Here is a 16,110-nt window from a genome sequence, read left to right on the forward strand (position 1 = left end):
AGAGGCGTAGCGAATTAGGGAAGTCAGAATCTCTCGCTTAGTGGATGCATTCGACTCCAGCGAGTGGAATCACTTACGTGAAAAGATCAAGTTTTTGAGTTGGGTCCCCTGATCTGGAGAAAAGGGCATAGCTGGTGGGATCGCTTGAATCTCTTTAATGGATTCCAACTGGGATTAAAAGTGAAACGTGTCAAATATTCAGTGGTGCTGCGCACCATGTCATCACAATGACGTGGTGTGAGCCTCCCACTGAATATTTTCTCCGTATAAAGACTCCCCTAATAATGTGAAGTTTGACTCAAAGTTCAAGTTTTTTTTGTTCGGACAAGATTACCCTTCCTCGAGGACGGCCTGGGCCCTTTCTCGAGGAAGCTACATGCTATTGTGTTTTTAGTTTTAAAATCAGAATTCTATTGAGTTTTGAGTTGAAATTAAGGTTTTCTTCTCTTATCTCTTATGTTTTGTATAATCTATAAGAGTTTGTGCAACTTTTTAAGAGACAGACAGAGTTGTCGTCTAGAGGTTTGAGAGTGTGAGGGAAAGGGATTTAAGTGTTTTTTTAGTTGTAAAATCAAAATTCTATTAGGATTTTAGTTGGAATTAAGATTTCCTCTCTTATGCGTCATATCACCTATAAGAGTTTGTGCAACTTTCTAGAAGAGAGACAAAGTCGTCTAGAGGTTTGAGAGTGTGAGAGTCCAAGAGAAATGATTTGGATTAGTTCTTAGTTCAAAAACTTATCACTTTTGTAATCTTTTTCATGTTACTCGAATTCATCGTTGTTAGCTCAAGAACATAAACAAATGGTACCGCACCTCGTTAAATCTTATATCTTTTTTCTCTCTTTTATTTCCATTGATTTTCTATATTGGAGTTAGTTTCGTCGATTTAATTCAGGGGTAATAGCATTTTTAGGTATTGAATAATTTGATCCAGTTCAACTCGGGAATCCATTTTTCAAACGTTTCAAGTTAGGAATCGAAAAATTAAAATTGTTTCAACTTAGTCATTCGGTCAGTTTTTACCCTTTTGGGCAGTCAAATATCTGACTTGGAATAAACAATTATTATATTTATATTTTTACCTGATGTAGCATGACAGGTGTGACTTGGATATTTTTATATTTTTCAAATAAAAATTATAGCAGAAAAAAATAAAGAAAAAAATATCAAAACCATAAAGAATTGAAATTCCTCTTCTTTCTTCTTTCTTGCGAGTTGCGGGGGGCTTATGTGGAAGGGGCTGAGGATCGTGGTCATCAATGGGGCAGGGTTCGTCGGTTCACACCTTGTGGATCATCTTACTGGGGCAACAACATTAACCCAATTGGTTAGTCATAGTATGAGTTTGGCAGTGTGTTCAGTTGCAACACACCTCACAACATCACAGTTTTTTGTGACGTGCCAAACAGCTTTTGTGTTCCAACTCACCTCACAGCACCACAACTTTTTACCTCACAGCACCTCACCACACCTCACAGCACTCTCAAACACTTACAATATATGTTGAATTGTCCTATGTAATCAAATTAGGTCAATTATTTTATTTTGGATTAATGTACAATGTAAACCTTAAATAATTTTATATTAATATTATTAGTTATATAATATTACCGTAATTTAGATACGTCAAATGCACCTCACAGCACCGCACCACAGTTTTAAAAGTGATGCGCCAAACAGCTTTTTGCGTTCAAACTCACATCACAGCACCACAGTTTTATAACTCACAGCACCACACCACACCTCATCTCACAGCATTCCCAAACAAGCTCATAATTTTTCTATTAATCTTACTCATTTCTTTATTCAATTAGGAGTGTCTTCTATGGCGTAGCGACGATATCGAAGGTAGTGGAGTGGATGGATGGGTGAGTATGGCGGGAGGTCAGTCATGGTTGGTTCTTTGAAGGGACGAGGAGGTCGGTCAATGAAGAAGCAATAAGACTGGTGTTGAATGTGATTATCCTTGGCGGTGCGTAAGGAAGAAGAAGTGAGATTTAGATTTTTTTAGGTTAATTTTTTACATATGTTATTATATTTTTTTAAAAAATATAAGAATATCCAAGTTATCAACTTGTCAGGCCACATCAGGAAATATACTATTTTTTTATTCCACATAAGCTATTTGGTTGCTCGAAAAGACAGAAAACTGACCAAGTGATTAAGTTGGAACAATTTTGATTTTTCTATTCTCAATTTGAAACGTTTGAAAAATAAGTTTTCGAGTTAAATTATGTCAAATTATTCAGTATTCAAAAATGCTATTACCCCCATTTAATTCAAAACATATACAATACACATTGCACTTTTCTTTGTTTTTCAATTACACAAGCTGTACCTGCCATGTTAGACACATTTTGACATCAACTGGGATGTAATGATGATGATAAATTGATAATGGTGAGCAGGCCTTGTCAATTCAACAAAGAGGACTAAAAAAAAGGAGAGAATAGAATAATAGGCTTGTTGAAAAGTCTTTTTCTTTTTTTGTAAGCAACGAAAAGTAATAGTTTGAAGAGTACTCATTGTGGCTGTGAAAATTAATCGAAAAAGCTAAATCGTTCCATCAAATCAATTGATTGGACATTTCATATAATACATATAAATGAAAATCGAATCAAACGGTCATCTTAAGTTAAGAAAACCAAAAATTTGATTGGTTTTTTATTTATCAAGACAAATCGATTGAATTTATCAAAATTATACATTTATAAATATTAAATATATATATATATAATATAGTTAAGTAAATTTAAGTTGTTGTTTTAAGTTTTACAAATTTACAATTTTACTTATAAATTTATAATCTTTTATTCTTAATAATTTTTTATTACTAATGACTTAAATACTTAAATATATTATTATGATAATTACAATCTAGATCGTTGATTTTTGAATCAATGGCTCAAATTTGGTCCTTCGACCTTAAGTCCTTTTTGGACTTTAGTTTTTTAATCTTTCCTTACCTCTTTGGATAAGGGATATTAAATGTTTATTAAATTACACTATTTATGTCTTATGGACGTGAACCAAATAACTATTTAATTTTTCATATATTTAATTAATATACTAAGTTAGTGTATCAAACTTAAATATCTGATCCAAAAACTAAAAGTTATTAGGCGGTTTTATGTCAAAATAGACGTGATTGTTGATTATTGATTTTCTATATTAGAAAAACCGAAAATTCAGTCGGATGTTTGTTTCAATGTAAAATAACCGACCAAATGCATCGATTCAGACGCCTAGTACTCATCAACTCGTAGAAAAGTAGATTAGCCACTTACTATTTATGTGATTCACATTTGTTCAACGCTTTCGGAGGAGATTGTTGGGAGAGGACTGGGGAGGCCATGGAAGGAAACAAAGGTAAAGTTTGTGTAACAGGTGGTACTGGGTTTATAGCTTCATGGATGATTAAGAGACTCCTTGAGAATGGCTACTCTGTCAGTACCACCATAAGACCTGACCCAGGTCAGTTTTCCTTCCCTTGCTAAAAAGCTTAAAATTATTGTTTTCTGGCAGAAGTTTTTTTTTCCTGTTATTTCACATGGGTAATTTCATTTGGCTTGAGGTTGTATTATGGAGTTTCGTGTTGGTATTTTCAGGCTTCCATTCTGCACGAGTTTTTTCATTATTTTATTTCTACACCATTTAATTTTCTTTCCCCTTTTCTTTTGTTTATTGAGGTTCAGGGGTTCCTTCGGATTGCAACTTTGCTAGTCTAAGAGTGGTTGATTATGGTCTGTTTTAATCCCATATTGCTTGAAAACAATTTTTCACAAGATAAGCAGATCCCAAATCTGCTTCTTTTATTCTGGAATGGCTATCCATAGAGTCACATCTACGTTTTCGAGTTCTTGAGTATCTTCTCTACTAACTTTTGGTGTTTATGCTTAGATCACTATATGTGAATGCAAAATTAGAAGCAGAGAATATATGGCCAGAAATGATTTGTTGGAGAAATTGAATTGGTGTTCAGTAGGTTTTGACTATTCAGTAGAGAATTTAGTTGCTGTTGTAGTTCCGAAGAAATTTTAACTTCTAGACAAGTTATTTGGTGGTGGGTGTGTTTGTAAGTGCTTGGAAAGTATTTGTTTCTCAATGCTGTTTGTGTATGTTATACATATTTCTTTCCATATACTTTGACATGTGATATGAACAGAACATAAGAGAGATATCAGCTTCCTCAAAAATCTACCTGGAGCGTCTCAAAAGCTCCGAATCTTTGAAGCGGATCTCAGTCATCCAGGCAGTTTTGATGAAGCCATTGAAGAATGTATTGGAGTTTTTCATGTTGCTACCCCTGTTGACTTTGAAAACAAAGAGCCTGAAGAAGTCGTGACCAGAAAAGCAATTGATGGAGCATTAGGAATCTTAAAGGCATGCTTGAAATCAAAGACAATAAAGCGAATTGTGTACACTTCGAGTGCTTCTGCAGTAGTTCTTAATGGCAAGGAGGAGGACGTTATGGATGAAAGGTATTGGACTGATGTAGATTATGTTAAATCTGTAAGAGAATACGGAAGATCCTACTTCATTTCCAAGACATTAACTGAGAAAGCGGTTCTTGAATTTGCTGAAGAACATGGATTGGATCTCGTGACAGTAATTCCTTCTTACGTTGTTGGTCCATTTATTTGTCCTAAGTTGCCTGGATCAGTGTGGACAACACTGGCGTTGATCTTCGGTAGGCTTTATCTGTCATCGTTCCACGCCATGTGAATTACTTATGTTTTCTTTATGCAATCAAACCTGACTGAGATTATTTCAAAATTTTAATGAATATGTTCAGGTGAAACGAGTCAGTATCCCGCTCTCTTTAATCCGTGTATGGTGCATGTAGATGATGTGTCTAGGGCACACATGTTTCTTCTTGAAACTCCAAATGTGAAAGGGAGGTATAATTGTTCCTCCCATACAGTAACGATTCTGGAGATGGCTTCATTTCTTTCTGCCAAGTACCCGGAGTTCCCGATACCAACCATAGAGTAAGTTGCAAGCCATATTTTCTCATATCTTAGATCAATTCAGTCAAAAATATCCTACACATATTCATTCTAATTTAAAAGGTTCATCTTTCCATTTTACAGATCTCTGAAGGAAATTAAAGGTCCTAAATTGCCAATTTTGTCATCAAAGAAACTCTTGGATGCTGGTTTCAAGTTTGAGTATGGACTGGATGAAATGTTCGATGACGCAATCCGATGCTGCAAAGAAAAGGGGTATCTGTAATGGATATGTGAGCATATATATATATGTATGTATATAAATCTTGTGATGTAATCGTGCGACGTTTAGTGTCTGAGTCCTCACTTTCCAGCACGTGTCATTATTGACATGACTATGAAAAAACTACATGGGCTTTATACCACTGTATAATTATATATTTCAAGTAAATAAAACTGAATTATGAGTGGTAAAATTTACTATAGCATATATTCTGGCAGTTGTTATTGTTGTGAAATACTTATAACAAATATTGTGCTCTGATTCCCAGCGGTATAATACCAATAGCAGGGAATTAGTTTCCTGAGTAGTGTTAGGGTCATGAAGCCAGCTAGGAATGAATCTTTACTCATGTGATGTTGGCAAATATCTTATCCTTTATAGCTTTGTTTCACTAAGCAGAAGTTGTTGCTGGGGCACATATATATATGTATGGATATAGAGATTTGATGCATGTATAAATATTTGGATGTATTGGGGATAATGATTCAAGAGCACTAAGAATAGGAGTTAGTGCTAGGGAGCATTTTTTATGCCGGCTGTGGGATTTCTATGATAGGTTTTCGTTATTTTGTAACGAAACACAAGTGATTCACAAACCGGCCAGGTATTTCTTCTTCTTTTCTTTTTTTTTTTTTTTTTTTTGTTGCTTTTATGCAGGATACCATTGATTGAGATGTCATGATATCAGATGTTAATCTATAGAGACTAAAATGTGGAGAATAACCACCATCAAAAGTTGAATTACGAGTCAAGGAGGGTAATGGAAGGAAACAAAGGCACAATATGTGAAACAGGTGGTACAGAGTACATAGCTTCATGGTTGATAATGAGGCTTCTTGAGCATGGTTAGTTGGTACTCTGTCAATGCAACCATTAGAGCCAAACCAGGTCGGTTATTCTCACTTACTAAGGCTATGATTATGAATTAATTAACATGCCTTCTGTGAAAGAAGTTTGGTAGCTGCTTCTTGGTTCTTTTTCACTTCTAAGGATTATTCAGTGAGCTTGTTATTTTCAGACGTTATCCTCTACAAGTTTTTCTTTTTCATTTTTTATTTTTGTGCTGGCTATTTCATTTTTCATGGCCTTGCTTGTATGTTACATCAGAACTTTACTTTTACGCATTCTCTGTTCATAGCATTTACCCACTGCTTTAAACCCCAAACCTTAATGTAAAAAATTAGTAGCTCATATGGCTTTGGTTAGGACCAAGTAATTTTGAGATTGACGGAGCACTTGAGAAACTGCATCTCTTTGAAGCTGATCTTAACGAGCCAGACAGTTCCAATACTGCCATTGAAGGATGCATTGGAGTGTTTCATGTTGCTGCATCTCTTGATCTTGAAGGTGAAGAATCCGAGGAAGTAGCGACCAGAAGAGCTATCAATGGAGCATTAGGAATCTTAAAAGGCATGCTTGAAATCGAGAAAGTGAAGTGAGTTGTGTACATTTCTAGTCATTCTTCTGTGGCTTTAAACGGCAAGGACAAAGATATAATGGACGAGATTTATTGGACTAATATTGATTTCATTAATGCCAACGTGCAAGCTGGAAAGTCCTATGTCATTTCTAAGACATCAACTGAAAAGGCATCCATTGAATTTGCTGAAGAAACTGGATTGGATCTTGTGACTGTAGTAAACCCTTCTTTAGTAGTCTTTTCCTTTTTCTGCCCTTTATCTTCTGCTCCAGTGCGAATGATGCTGGCTTTGGTCTCAGGTAAGTTCTATTTTTAACAGCTAGCATTTTAATCTTTTTGGTTGAATAATAGTTAACATGGTATCAGAGTGAGAGATCGCGGTCGAGTTTCTAGCTTTCGTAGCATGTCACAATGAAAACGTGACATGCTTTGTCTTCGCTGCAATCAAGGCAAAATCTTAAATTCAAAAGCAGAGTTTGAGTGTGTGATTTAATTTGGAGGTACACATGAAGTCTTCATAGATGCCATTCTTGAAAGTCAGAAATATGAATGGCAAAACAAGTATATAAGCACATCCTACTTGGTCTCCAAGACTGTAACAGAGAAGACAGCATTAGATTTTGCAGAGGAACATGGACTAGACCTTGTCACTGTTGTTCTTCCGTTGGTTGTTGGGCCATTTATCTGTCCGAAAATACCTTCGTCGGTGAACATGGCACTCGCAATGGCATTTGGTACGCCACATTACTCATATCTAGCTAATTTATTAAAGTTGTACAGATTCAATTTTACATATAGGGAGCCTGTTTGGTATAGTAAGCTCGCGAGAAACGCTGTACCAAACACCTCAAAAATGTTAGTTTTTTAAGCTCCAAAGCGCTCTAAAGAAACTTCAAGTTGAAACTTATTTCAAAGTGTTTTTTTTTCTTCGTTTCTTCTTTTCTTTTATTAAGAAATATTATAAACTTTTTTGATATATTAATATTAATTTTTTTGTATAAAAATATCTTGTAAAAATCATAAAATAAAAAATTACAATAATTTATACAATTATCATATTTTTGTGTAATTTTTATTTTATCATTTAAATTAAACGTAATAGACTTTTTCATATCTTTTAAAGTAGCGTCACCTATAAGTTTCAACATACACTTGACCGTTTATTTTTCAACTTATAAGCTAGCTTTTTTTTTCACAACTTATAAGTTGTTTTTTTTTTTTTATAAAAAAGCAAATATGCTCTAGCAAACGAAGTAAGGGTTCACTTTTGATTTTGGAATAACATTTGCAGGAAATCACGACCGTTATGGGGCAATTACAAATTTGTATATGGTGCACATAGAAGATGCTGTCCAAGCACATATTTTTCTTCTTGAATATCCAAACACAAAAGGGAGGTACATTTGCTCATCAGCCAATGTGTCAATCACCACCATATTTGAATATCTTTCTGCAAAGTACCCTGAATTTGGCATACCAAATATGAAGTAAGCGTTTAATTTCTTTTGTTACTTGTTTTTATATTTTTTGTTGGAAGTAATAAAAATTCAAAAAGAATTAATGACCCATTTAATTGTTTTTTTAGGTGGTTCAAAGAGAATGAAGATCATGATACTTGTAGCCTCTCATCAATGAAACTCTTGGATTCTGGGTTCAAGTTTAAATTCACTGTGGAAGACATGTTTGATGGGGCAATCCAACGCTGCAAGAACAAGGGTTTCCTTTAACAAACATGTAGTTGTGAAGTTATAGACTATACATGCACTTCCCACCTCTCTTTCCACATTCTTTGATTCAATATTGTACAATAATAAAATAAAAAAAAAATTTAAAACATTCAATGCAATTAAATGAGTTAAAAAAAATTAGTTAAGGTCAAAGGACGATTAACTAATTTTGAATTTTAATTATTAGAAATACTATATTATTAAAGTAATTGATGTAAAATATGTCAAGCAAACCATTGATCAAAGCCGTAGAGTTCAATAGAAAGCAACTAGAACTTAATAGGTCTGGGTCGAAACCAAAAATTCCTTTTAAAGTGGGTCTATAAAGAAGAGTATTTTAGGGGTATGTATAAAGACTCCCCTTATACTGTGAAGTTTGGCTCAAAGTTGAAGTTTTTTTTGTTCAGACAAGATTACCCTTCCTCAAGGAAGGTCTGGGCACTTTCTCGAGGAAGCCACATGCTGTTTTTTTTTTTTTTTTTAAGTTTTAAAATCGAAATTCTATTAGGTTTTGAGTTGGAATTAGGGTTTTCTTCTCCTATCTCTTATGTTTTGTATAATATATAGAAAGTTTGTGTAACTTTCTAAGAGAGAGATAGAGTTGTCATTTAGAGGTTTCAGAGTGCGAGAGAAAGGGATTGAGTGTTTGTTTAGTTGTAAAATCAAATTTCTATAAGGTTTTTAGTTGAAATTAGGGTTTCCTTCTCTTATGCATCATATTAAGGCCCAGTTTGGTAAAGTTTTTTCAATGTAGCAGATATGTCAGCAGAAATGGTGGTAGTAGCAATGTTAGACAATTTTAGTAACAGATATACTACTTGAATGCAGTATAGTGTTTAATTGAACTTTTGCTGGTGACATTTTTTCTGTGTAGCATATTGTGATAAATTACGTGCAGGGGTATTATGCATAATAATTGTAATAGAGAAATATAGTTATATCCAAACATAAAAATTAATTTATAAAAATAATTTAATGAATTAAAATAAATTAAAGATACTTAATCAATTATAAATTAATAAATTAATTAAAGTTTTAATAACAATTAATTAATTTATTAAATGAGTAGTATTATAATAAAAGTGCAATATTGTAGGTGAGGGTATAATCAGAATAAATCAAAATAATGGGGACAAAATAGACTTTGTTTACTAAAATGCTAGTGAAATGCTTTCATGTTGTAGCATTTCCAAAGTAGTATAAATGCTACTAAAAAACCTTTGTCAAATTGACCCTAAGAGTTTGTGCAACTTTCTAGGGGAGAGACAAAGTCGTCTAGAGGTTTGAGAGTGTGAGAGTCTGAAAGAAATGATTTGGATTAGTTCTTAGTTCAATAGCTTATCACTTTTGTAATTTTTTCCATATTATTAGAATTCATCGTTGTTTACCCCAATAACATAAACAAATTATACCGAACTTCGTTAAAACTTATATCTTTTTTCTCTCTTTTGTTTCCATTGATTTTCTATATTCGAGTTAGTTTCGTTGATTTAATTCACAACATATACAATGCACATTGGCCATTGCGGTAAATCCTCTCCCATGTTAGACACATTTTGACATCAGCAGGGATGCAATGATGATGATAAATTGATAATGGTGGGCGGCCCTTGTCAATTCAACAAATTCAACAAAGAGGCTAAAAAAATGAGAGACTAGAATAATAGGCTTCGAAATATTTGTTGAAATGTCATTTTTTTTGATAAGCATGGTAAACTAATAGTTTGAAGAGTACTCATCAACTCGTAGAAAAGTAAAGTAGCCACTTACTATTTACGTGATATTAATAAATTCACATCTGCATACACATCAAAAATATTGTCCATTTTGAATTATTCAATTTTCATGGATACATTGAATCCGTACGACTTTGTTTTTCTTTAAACCCAAACAAAGGAGTTAAACCCAACTTACATGAGTCTAGAAAAATATTTTCTTAGTATGGTTAAGGGCGGACTTGGTCATTATAAATAAGGAATGAGTGCCCACATCTTTCGATATGTGACTTTAACACTCTCTCGCATTTATGGGTTAAGTTATGTCAGATCCAACAAGTGGAGTAGATGTTATGTTCAACTGGATCGAATTATTCCGATATCATATTATAAATTCACACCCCCATATACACCAATAATATTATCCGTTTTGCTTGCCCTATTTCAATGGATGTATCGGATCCACACGACTTTGTTTCTTCTTATGCCTAAACAAGTGAGTTAAAACCTAACTTAGATGAGTCTAAAAAAAAAAAATCTTATTAATGATTGATGGTTAGCTTGATCCTTATAAATAAGACATTAGTGTCCACACACTTTTAACATGTAATTCACATTTGTTCAACACTTTCAGAGGAGATTGTTGGGAGAGGACTGGGGAGGCCATGGAAGGAAACAAAGGTAAAGTTTGTGTAACAGGTGGGACTGGGTTTATAGCTTCATGGATGATTAAGAGACTCCTTGAGAATGGTTACTCTGTCAGTACCACCATAAGACCTGACCCAGGTCAGTTTTTCCTTCCCTTGCTAAAAGCTTAAAATTATTGTTTTCTGGCAGAATTTTTTTTTTTTCCGGTTATTTCACGTGGGTAATTTCATTTGGCTTGGGGTTGTATTATGGAGTTTCGTGTTGGTATTTTCAGGCTTCCATTCTGCACAAGTTTTTTCATTATTTTATTTCTACACCATTTAACATGTGTTTTTTTTCTTTCCCCTTTTCTTTTGTTTATTGAGGTTCGGAGGTTCCTTCGGATTGCAACTTTTCAAGTCTAAGAGTGGTTGATTATGGTCTGTTTTAATCCCATATTGCTTGAAAACAATTTTTCACACGATAAGCAGATCCCAAATCTGCTTCTTGTATTCTGGAATGACAATCCATAGAGTCACATCCACGTTTTCGAGTTCTTGAGTATCTTCTCTACTAACTTTTGGTGTTTATGCTTAGATCACTATATGTGAATGCAAAATTAGAAGCAGAGAATATATGGCCAGAAATGATTTGTTGGAGAAATCAAAATGGTGTTCAGTAGGTTTTGACTATTCAGTAGAGAATTTAGTTGCTGTTGTAGTTCCGAAGAAATTTTAACTTCTAGACAAGTTATTTGGTGGTGGGTGTGTTTGTAAGTGCTTGGAAAGTATTTGTTTCTCATTGCTGTTTGTGTATGTTATACATATTTCTTTCCATATACTTTGACATGTGATATGAACAGAACATAAGAGAGATATCAGCTTCCTCAAAAATCTACCTGGAGCGTCTCAAAAGCTCCGAATCTTTGAAGCGGATCTCAGTCATCCAGGCAGTTTTGATGAAGCCATTGAAGAATGTATTGGAGTTTTTCATGTTGCTACCCCTGTTGACTTTGAAAACAAAGAGCCTGAAGAAGTCGTGACCAGAAGAGCAATTGATGGAGCATTAGGAATCTTAAAGGCATGCTTGAAATCAAAGACAATAAAGCGAATTGTGTACACTTCGAGTGCTTCTGCAGTAGTTCTTAATGGCAAGGAGGAGGACGTTATGGATGAAAGGTATTGGACTGATGTAGATTATGTTAAATCTGTAAGAGAATACGGAAGATCCTACTTCATTTCCAAGACATTAACTGAGAAAGCGGTTCTGGAATTTGCTGAAGAACATGGATTGGATCTCGTGACAGTAATTCCTTCTTACGTTGTTGGTCCATTTATTTGTCCAAAGTTGCCTGGATCAGTGTGGACAACACTGGCGTTGATCTTCGGTAGGCTTTATCTATCATCGTACCACGCCATGTGAATTACTTATGTTTTCTTTATGCAATCAAACCTGACTGAGATTATTTCAAAATTTTAATGAATATGTTCAGGTGAAAAGAGTCAGTATCCCGCTCTCTTTAATCCATGTATGGTGCATGTAGATGATGTGTCTAGGGCACACATGTTTCTTCTTGAAACTCCAAATGTGAAAGGGAGGTATAATTGTTCCTCCCATACAGTAACGATTCTGGAGATGGCTTCATTTCTTTCTGCCAAGTACCCGGAGTTCCCGATACCAACCATAGAGTAAGTTGCAAGCCATATTTTCTCATATCTTAGATCAATTCAGTCAAAAATATCCTACACATATTCATTCTAATTTAAAAGGTTCATCTTTCCATTTTTCAGATCTCTGAAGGAAATTAAAGGTCCTAAATTGCCAATTTTGTCATCAAAGAAACTCTTGGATGCTGGTTTCAAGTTTGAGTATGGACTGGATGAAATGTTCGATGACGCAATCCGATGCTGCAAAGAAAAGGGGTATCTGTAATGGATATGTGAGCATATATATATATGTATGTATATAAATCTTGTGATGTAATCGTGCGACGTTTAGTGTCTGAGTCCTCACTTTCCAGCACGTGTCATTATTGACATGACTATGAAAAAACTACATGGGCTTTATACTACTGTATAATTATATATTTCAAGTAAATAAAACTGAATTATGAGTGGTAAAATTTACTATAGCATATATTCTGGCAGTTGTTATTATTGTGAAATACTTATAACAAATATTGTGCTCTGATTCCCAGCGGTATAATACCAATAGCAGGGAATTAGTTTCCTGAGTAGTGTTAGGGTCATGAAGCCAGCTAGTAATGAATCTTTACTCATGTGATGTTGGCAAACATCTTATCCTTTATAGCTTTGTTTCACTAAGCAGAAGTTGTTGCTGGGGCACATATATATATGTATGGATATAGAGATTTGATGCATGTATAAATATTTGGATGTATTGGGGATAATGATTCAAGAGCACTAAGAATAGGAGTTAGTGCTAGGGAGCATTTTTTATGCCGGCTGTGGGATTTCTATGATAGGTTTTCGTTATTTTGTAACGAAACACAAGTGATTCACAAACCGGCCAGGTATTTCTTCTTCTTTTCTTCTTCTTTTTTTTTTTTTTTGTTGCTTTTATGCAGGATACCATTGATTGAGATGTCATGATATCAGATGTTAATCTATAGAGACTAAAATGTGGAGAATAACCACCATCAAAAGTTGAATTACGAGTCGAGGAGGGTAATGGAAGGAAACAAAGGCACAATATGTGAAACAGGTGGTACAGAGTACATAGCTTCATGGTTGATAATGAGGCTTCTTGAGCATGGTTAGTTGGTACTCTGTCAATGCAACCATTAGAGCCAAACCAGGTCGGTTATTCTCACTTACTAAGGCTATGATTATGAATTAATTAACATGCCTTCTGTGAAAGAAGTTTGGTAGCTGCTTCTTGGTTCTTTTTCACTTCTAAGGATTATTCAGTGAGCTTGTTATTTTCAGACGTTATCCTCTACAAGTTTTTCTTTTTCATTTTTTATTTTTGTGCTGGCTATTTCATTTTTCATGGCCTTGCTTGTATGTTACATCAGAACTTTACTTTTACGCATTCTCTGTTCATAGCATTTACCCACTGCTTTAAACCCCAAACCTTAATGTAAAAACTTAGTAGCTCATATGGCTTTGGTTAGGACCAAGTAATTTTGAGATTGACGGAGCACTTGAGAAACTGCATCTCTTTGAAGCTGATCTTAACGAGCCAGACAGTTCCAATACTGCCATTGAAGGATGCATTGGAGTGTTTCATGTTGCTGCATCTCTTGATCTTGAAGGTGAAGAATCCGAGGAAGTAGCGACCAGAAGAGCTATCAATGGAGCATTAGGAATCTTAAAAGGCATGCTTGAAATCGAGAAAGTGAAGTGAGTTGTGTACATTGCTAGTCATTCTTCTGTGGCTTTAAACAGCAAGGACAAAGATAAAATGGACGAGATTTATTGGACTAATATTGATTTCATTAATGCCAACGTGCAAGCTGGAAAGTCCTATGTCATTTCTAAGACATCAACTGAAAAGGCATCCATTGAATTTGCTGAAGAAACTGGATTGGATCTTGTGACTGTAGTAAACCCTTCTTTAGTAGTCTTTTCCTTTTTCTGCCCTTTATCTTCTGCTCCAGTGCGAATGATGCTGGCTTTGGTCTCAGGTAAGTTCTATTTTTAACAGCTAGCATTTTAATCTTTTTGGTTGAATAATAGTTAACATGGTATCAGAGTGAGAGATCGCGGTCGAGTTTCTAGCTTTCGTAGCATGTCACAATGAAAACGTGACATGCTTTGTCTTCGCTGCAATCAAGGCAAAATCTTAAATTCAAAAGCAGAGTTTGAGTGTGTGATTTAATTTGGAGGTACACATGAAGTCTTCATAGATGCCATTCTTGAAAGTCAGAAATATGAATGGCAAAACAAGTATATAAGCACATCCTACTTGGTCTCCAAGACTGTAACAGAGAAGACAGCATTAGATTTTGCAGAGGAACATGGACTAGACCTTGTCACTGTTGTTCTTCCGTTGGTTGTTGGGCCATTTATCTGTCCGAAAATACCTTCCTCGGTGAACATGGCACTCGCAATGGCATTTGGTACGCCACATTACTCATATCTACCTAATTTATTAAAGTTGTACAGATTCAATTTTACATATAGGGAGCCTGTTTGGTATAGTAAGCTCGCGAGAAACGCTCTACCAAACACCTCAAAAATGTTAGTTTTTTAAGCTCCAAAGTGCTCTAAAAAAACTTCAAGTTGAAACTGATTTCAAAGTGTTTTTTTTTCTTCGTTTCTTCTTTTCTTTTATTAAGAAATATTATAAACTTTTTTGATATATTAATATTAATTTTTTTGTATAAAAATATCTTGTAAAAATTATAAAATAAAAAATTACAATAATTTATACAATTATCATATTTTTGTGTAATTTTTATTTTATCATTTAAATTAAACCTAATAGACTTTTTCATATCTTTCAAGGTAGCGTCACCTATAAGTTTCAACATACACCTGACATACACCTGACCGCTTATTTTTCAACTTGTAAGCTAGCTTTTTTTTTTTCACAAATTATAAATTAGTTTTTTTTTATAAAAAAGCAAATATGCTCTAGCAAACGAAGTAAGGGTTCACTTTTGATTTTGGAATAACATTTGCAGGAAATCACGATAGTTACGGAGCAATTACAAATTTGTATATGGTGCACATAGAAGATGCTGTCCAAGCACATATTTTTCTTCTTGAATATCCAAACACAAGAGGGAGGTACATTTGCTCATCAGCCAATGTGTCAATCACCACCATATTTGAATATCTTTCTGCAAATATGAAGTAAGTGCTTAATTTCTTTTGTTACTTGTTTTTATATTTGTTGTTGGAAGTAATAAAAATTCAAAAAGAATTAATGACCCATTTTTAATTGTGTTTTTTTTTTAGGTGGTTTAAAGAGAATGAAGATCATGATACTTGTAGCCTCTCATCAATGAAACTCTTGGATTCTGGGTTCAAGTTTAAATTCACTGTGGAAGACATGTTTGATGGGGCAATCCAATGCTGCAAGAACAAGGGTTCCTTTAACAAACATGTAGTTGTGAAGTTATAGACTATACATGCAACTCCCACCTCTCTTTCCACATTCTTTGATTCAATATTGTACAATAATAAAATAAAAAAAAAAAGGGATTATATATACATGAATAGTCTTTTGTTAATTAAATTTAATACAGACTAATTATAATAATATATTGTGCATATCAATCAGGAATAATAAAATGATGCCACCCATCATGATATAATGACATAGGTACAAATATGAATATGAGACATACTGGCCGTTTAGTTATCATCATAATTTTACTTCTCATAATGAATTTTTTTTAAAACATTCAATGCAAT

The 16,110-nt window shown here is 34.1% G+C and overlaps 5 protein-coding genes across 5 annotated transcripts; all 5 read left to right on the plus strand.

Moving 5' to 3' along the window:
• Nucleotides 1-3,211: 3,211 nt before the first annotated feature.
• On the plus strand, nt 3,212-5,370 carry LOC119982965 (vestitone reductase-like). The gene is made up of 4 exons (XM_038826586.1): nt 3,212-3,476; nt 4,168-4,692; nt 4,798-4,993; nt 5,096-5,370. The coding sequence occupies exons 1-4, from the start codon at nt 3,356-3,358 to the stop codon at nt 5,235-5,237; spliced, it is 984 nt and encodes a 327-aa protein (XP_038682514.1). The 5' UTR covers nt 3,212-3,355; the 3' UTR covers nt 5,238-5,370.
• Nucleotides 5,371-6,730: 1,360 nt separating this feature from the next.
• Nucleotides 6,731-8,460, plus strand: LOC119981816 (vestitone reductase-like). The gene is made up of 4 exons (XM_038824960.1): nt 6,731-6,953; nt 7,149-7,388; nt 7,946-8,141; nt 8,240-8,460. Exons 1-4 carry the CDS (start codon nt 6,731-6,733, stop codon nt 8,379-8,381), a joined length of 801 nt encoding a protein of 266 aa, XP_038680888.1. The 3' UTR covers nt 8,382-8,460.
• A 2,264-nt stretch (nt 8,461-10,724) lies between these two features.
• LOC119982964 (vestitone reductase-like) lies at nt 10,725-12,788 on the plus strand. The gene is made up of 4 exons (XM_038826585.1): nt 10,725-10,882; nt 11,586-12,110; nt 12,216-12,411; nt 12,514-12,788. The coding sequence occupies exons 1-4, from the start codon at nt 10,762-10,764 to the stop codon at nt 12,653-12,655; spliced, it is 984 nt and encodes a 327-aa protein (XP_038682513.1). The 5' UTR covers nt 10,725-10,761; the 3' UTR covers nt 12,656-12,788.
• Nucleotides 12,789-12,992: 204 nt separating this feature from the next.
• Nucleotides 12,993-15,817, plus strand: LOC119981817 (vestitone reductase-like). The gene is made up of 7 exons (XM_038824961.1): nt 12,993-13,498; nt 13,644-13,687; nt 13,841-14,088; nt 14,134-14,372; nt 14,568-14,807; nt 15,375-15,546; nt 15,652-15,817. Exons 1-7 carry the CDS (start codon nt 13,414-13,416, stop codon nt 15,815-15,817), a joined length of 1,194 nt encoding a protein of 397 aa, XP_038680889.1. The 5' UTR covers nt 12,993-13,413.
• Nucleotides 14,112-14,584, plus strand: LOC119982966 (vestitone reductase-like). The gene is made up of 2 exons (XM_038826587.1): nt 14,112-14,372; nt 14,440-14,584. Exons 1-2 carry the CDS (start codon nt 14,150-14,152, stop codon nt 14,442-14,444), a joined length of 228 nt encoding a protein of 75 aa, XP_038682515.1. The 5' UTR covers nt 14,112-14,149; the 3' UTR covers nt 14,445-14,584.
• Nucleotides 15,818-16,110: the final 293 nt, after the last annotated feature.

The sequence above is a fragment of the Tripterygium wilfordii genome, chromosome 17, assembly GCF_013401445.1.
Source record: "Tripterygium wilfordii isolate XIE 37 chromosome 17, ASM1340144v1, whole genome shotgun sequence".
In the NCBI taxonomy this organism is placed as follows: Eukaryota; Viridiplantae; Streptophyta; class Magnoliopsida; order Celastrales; family Celastraceae; genus Tripterygium; species Tripterygium wilfordii.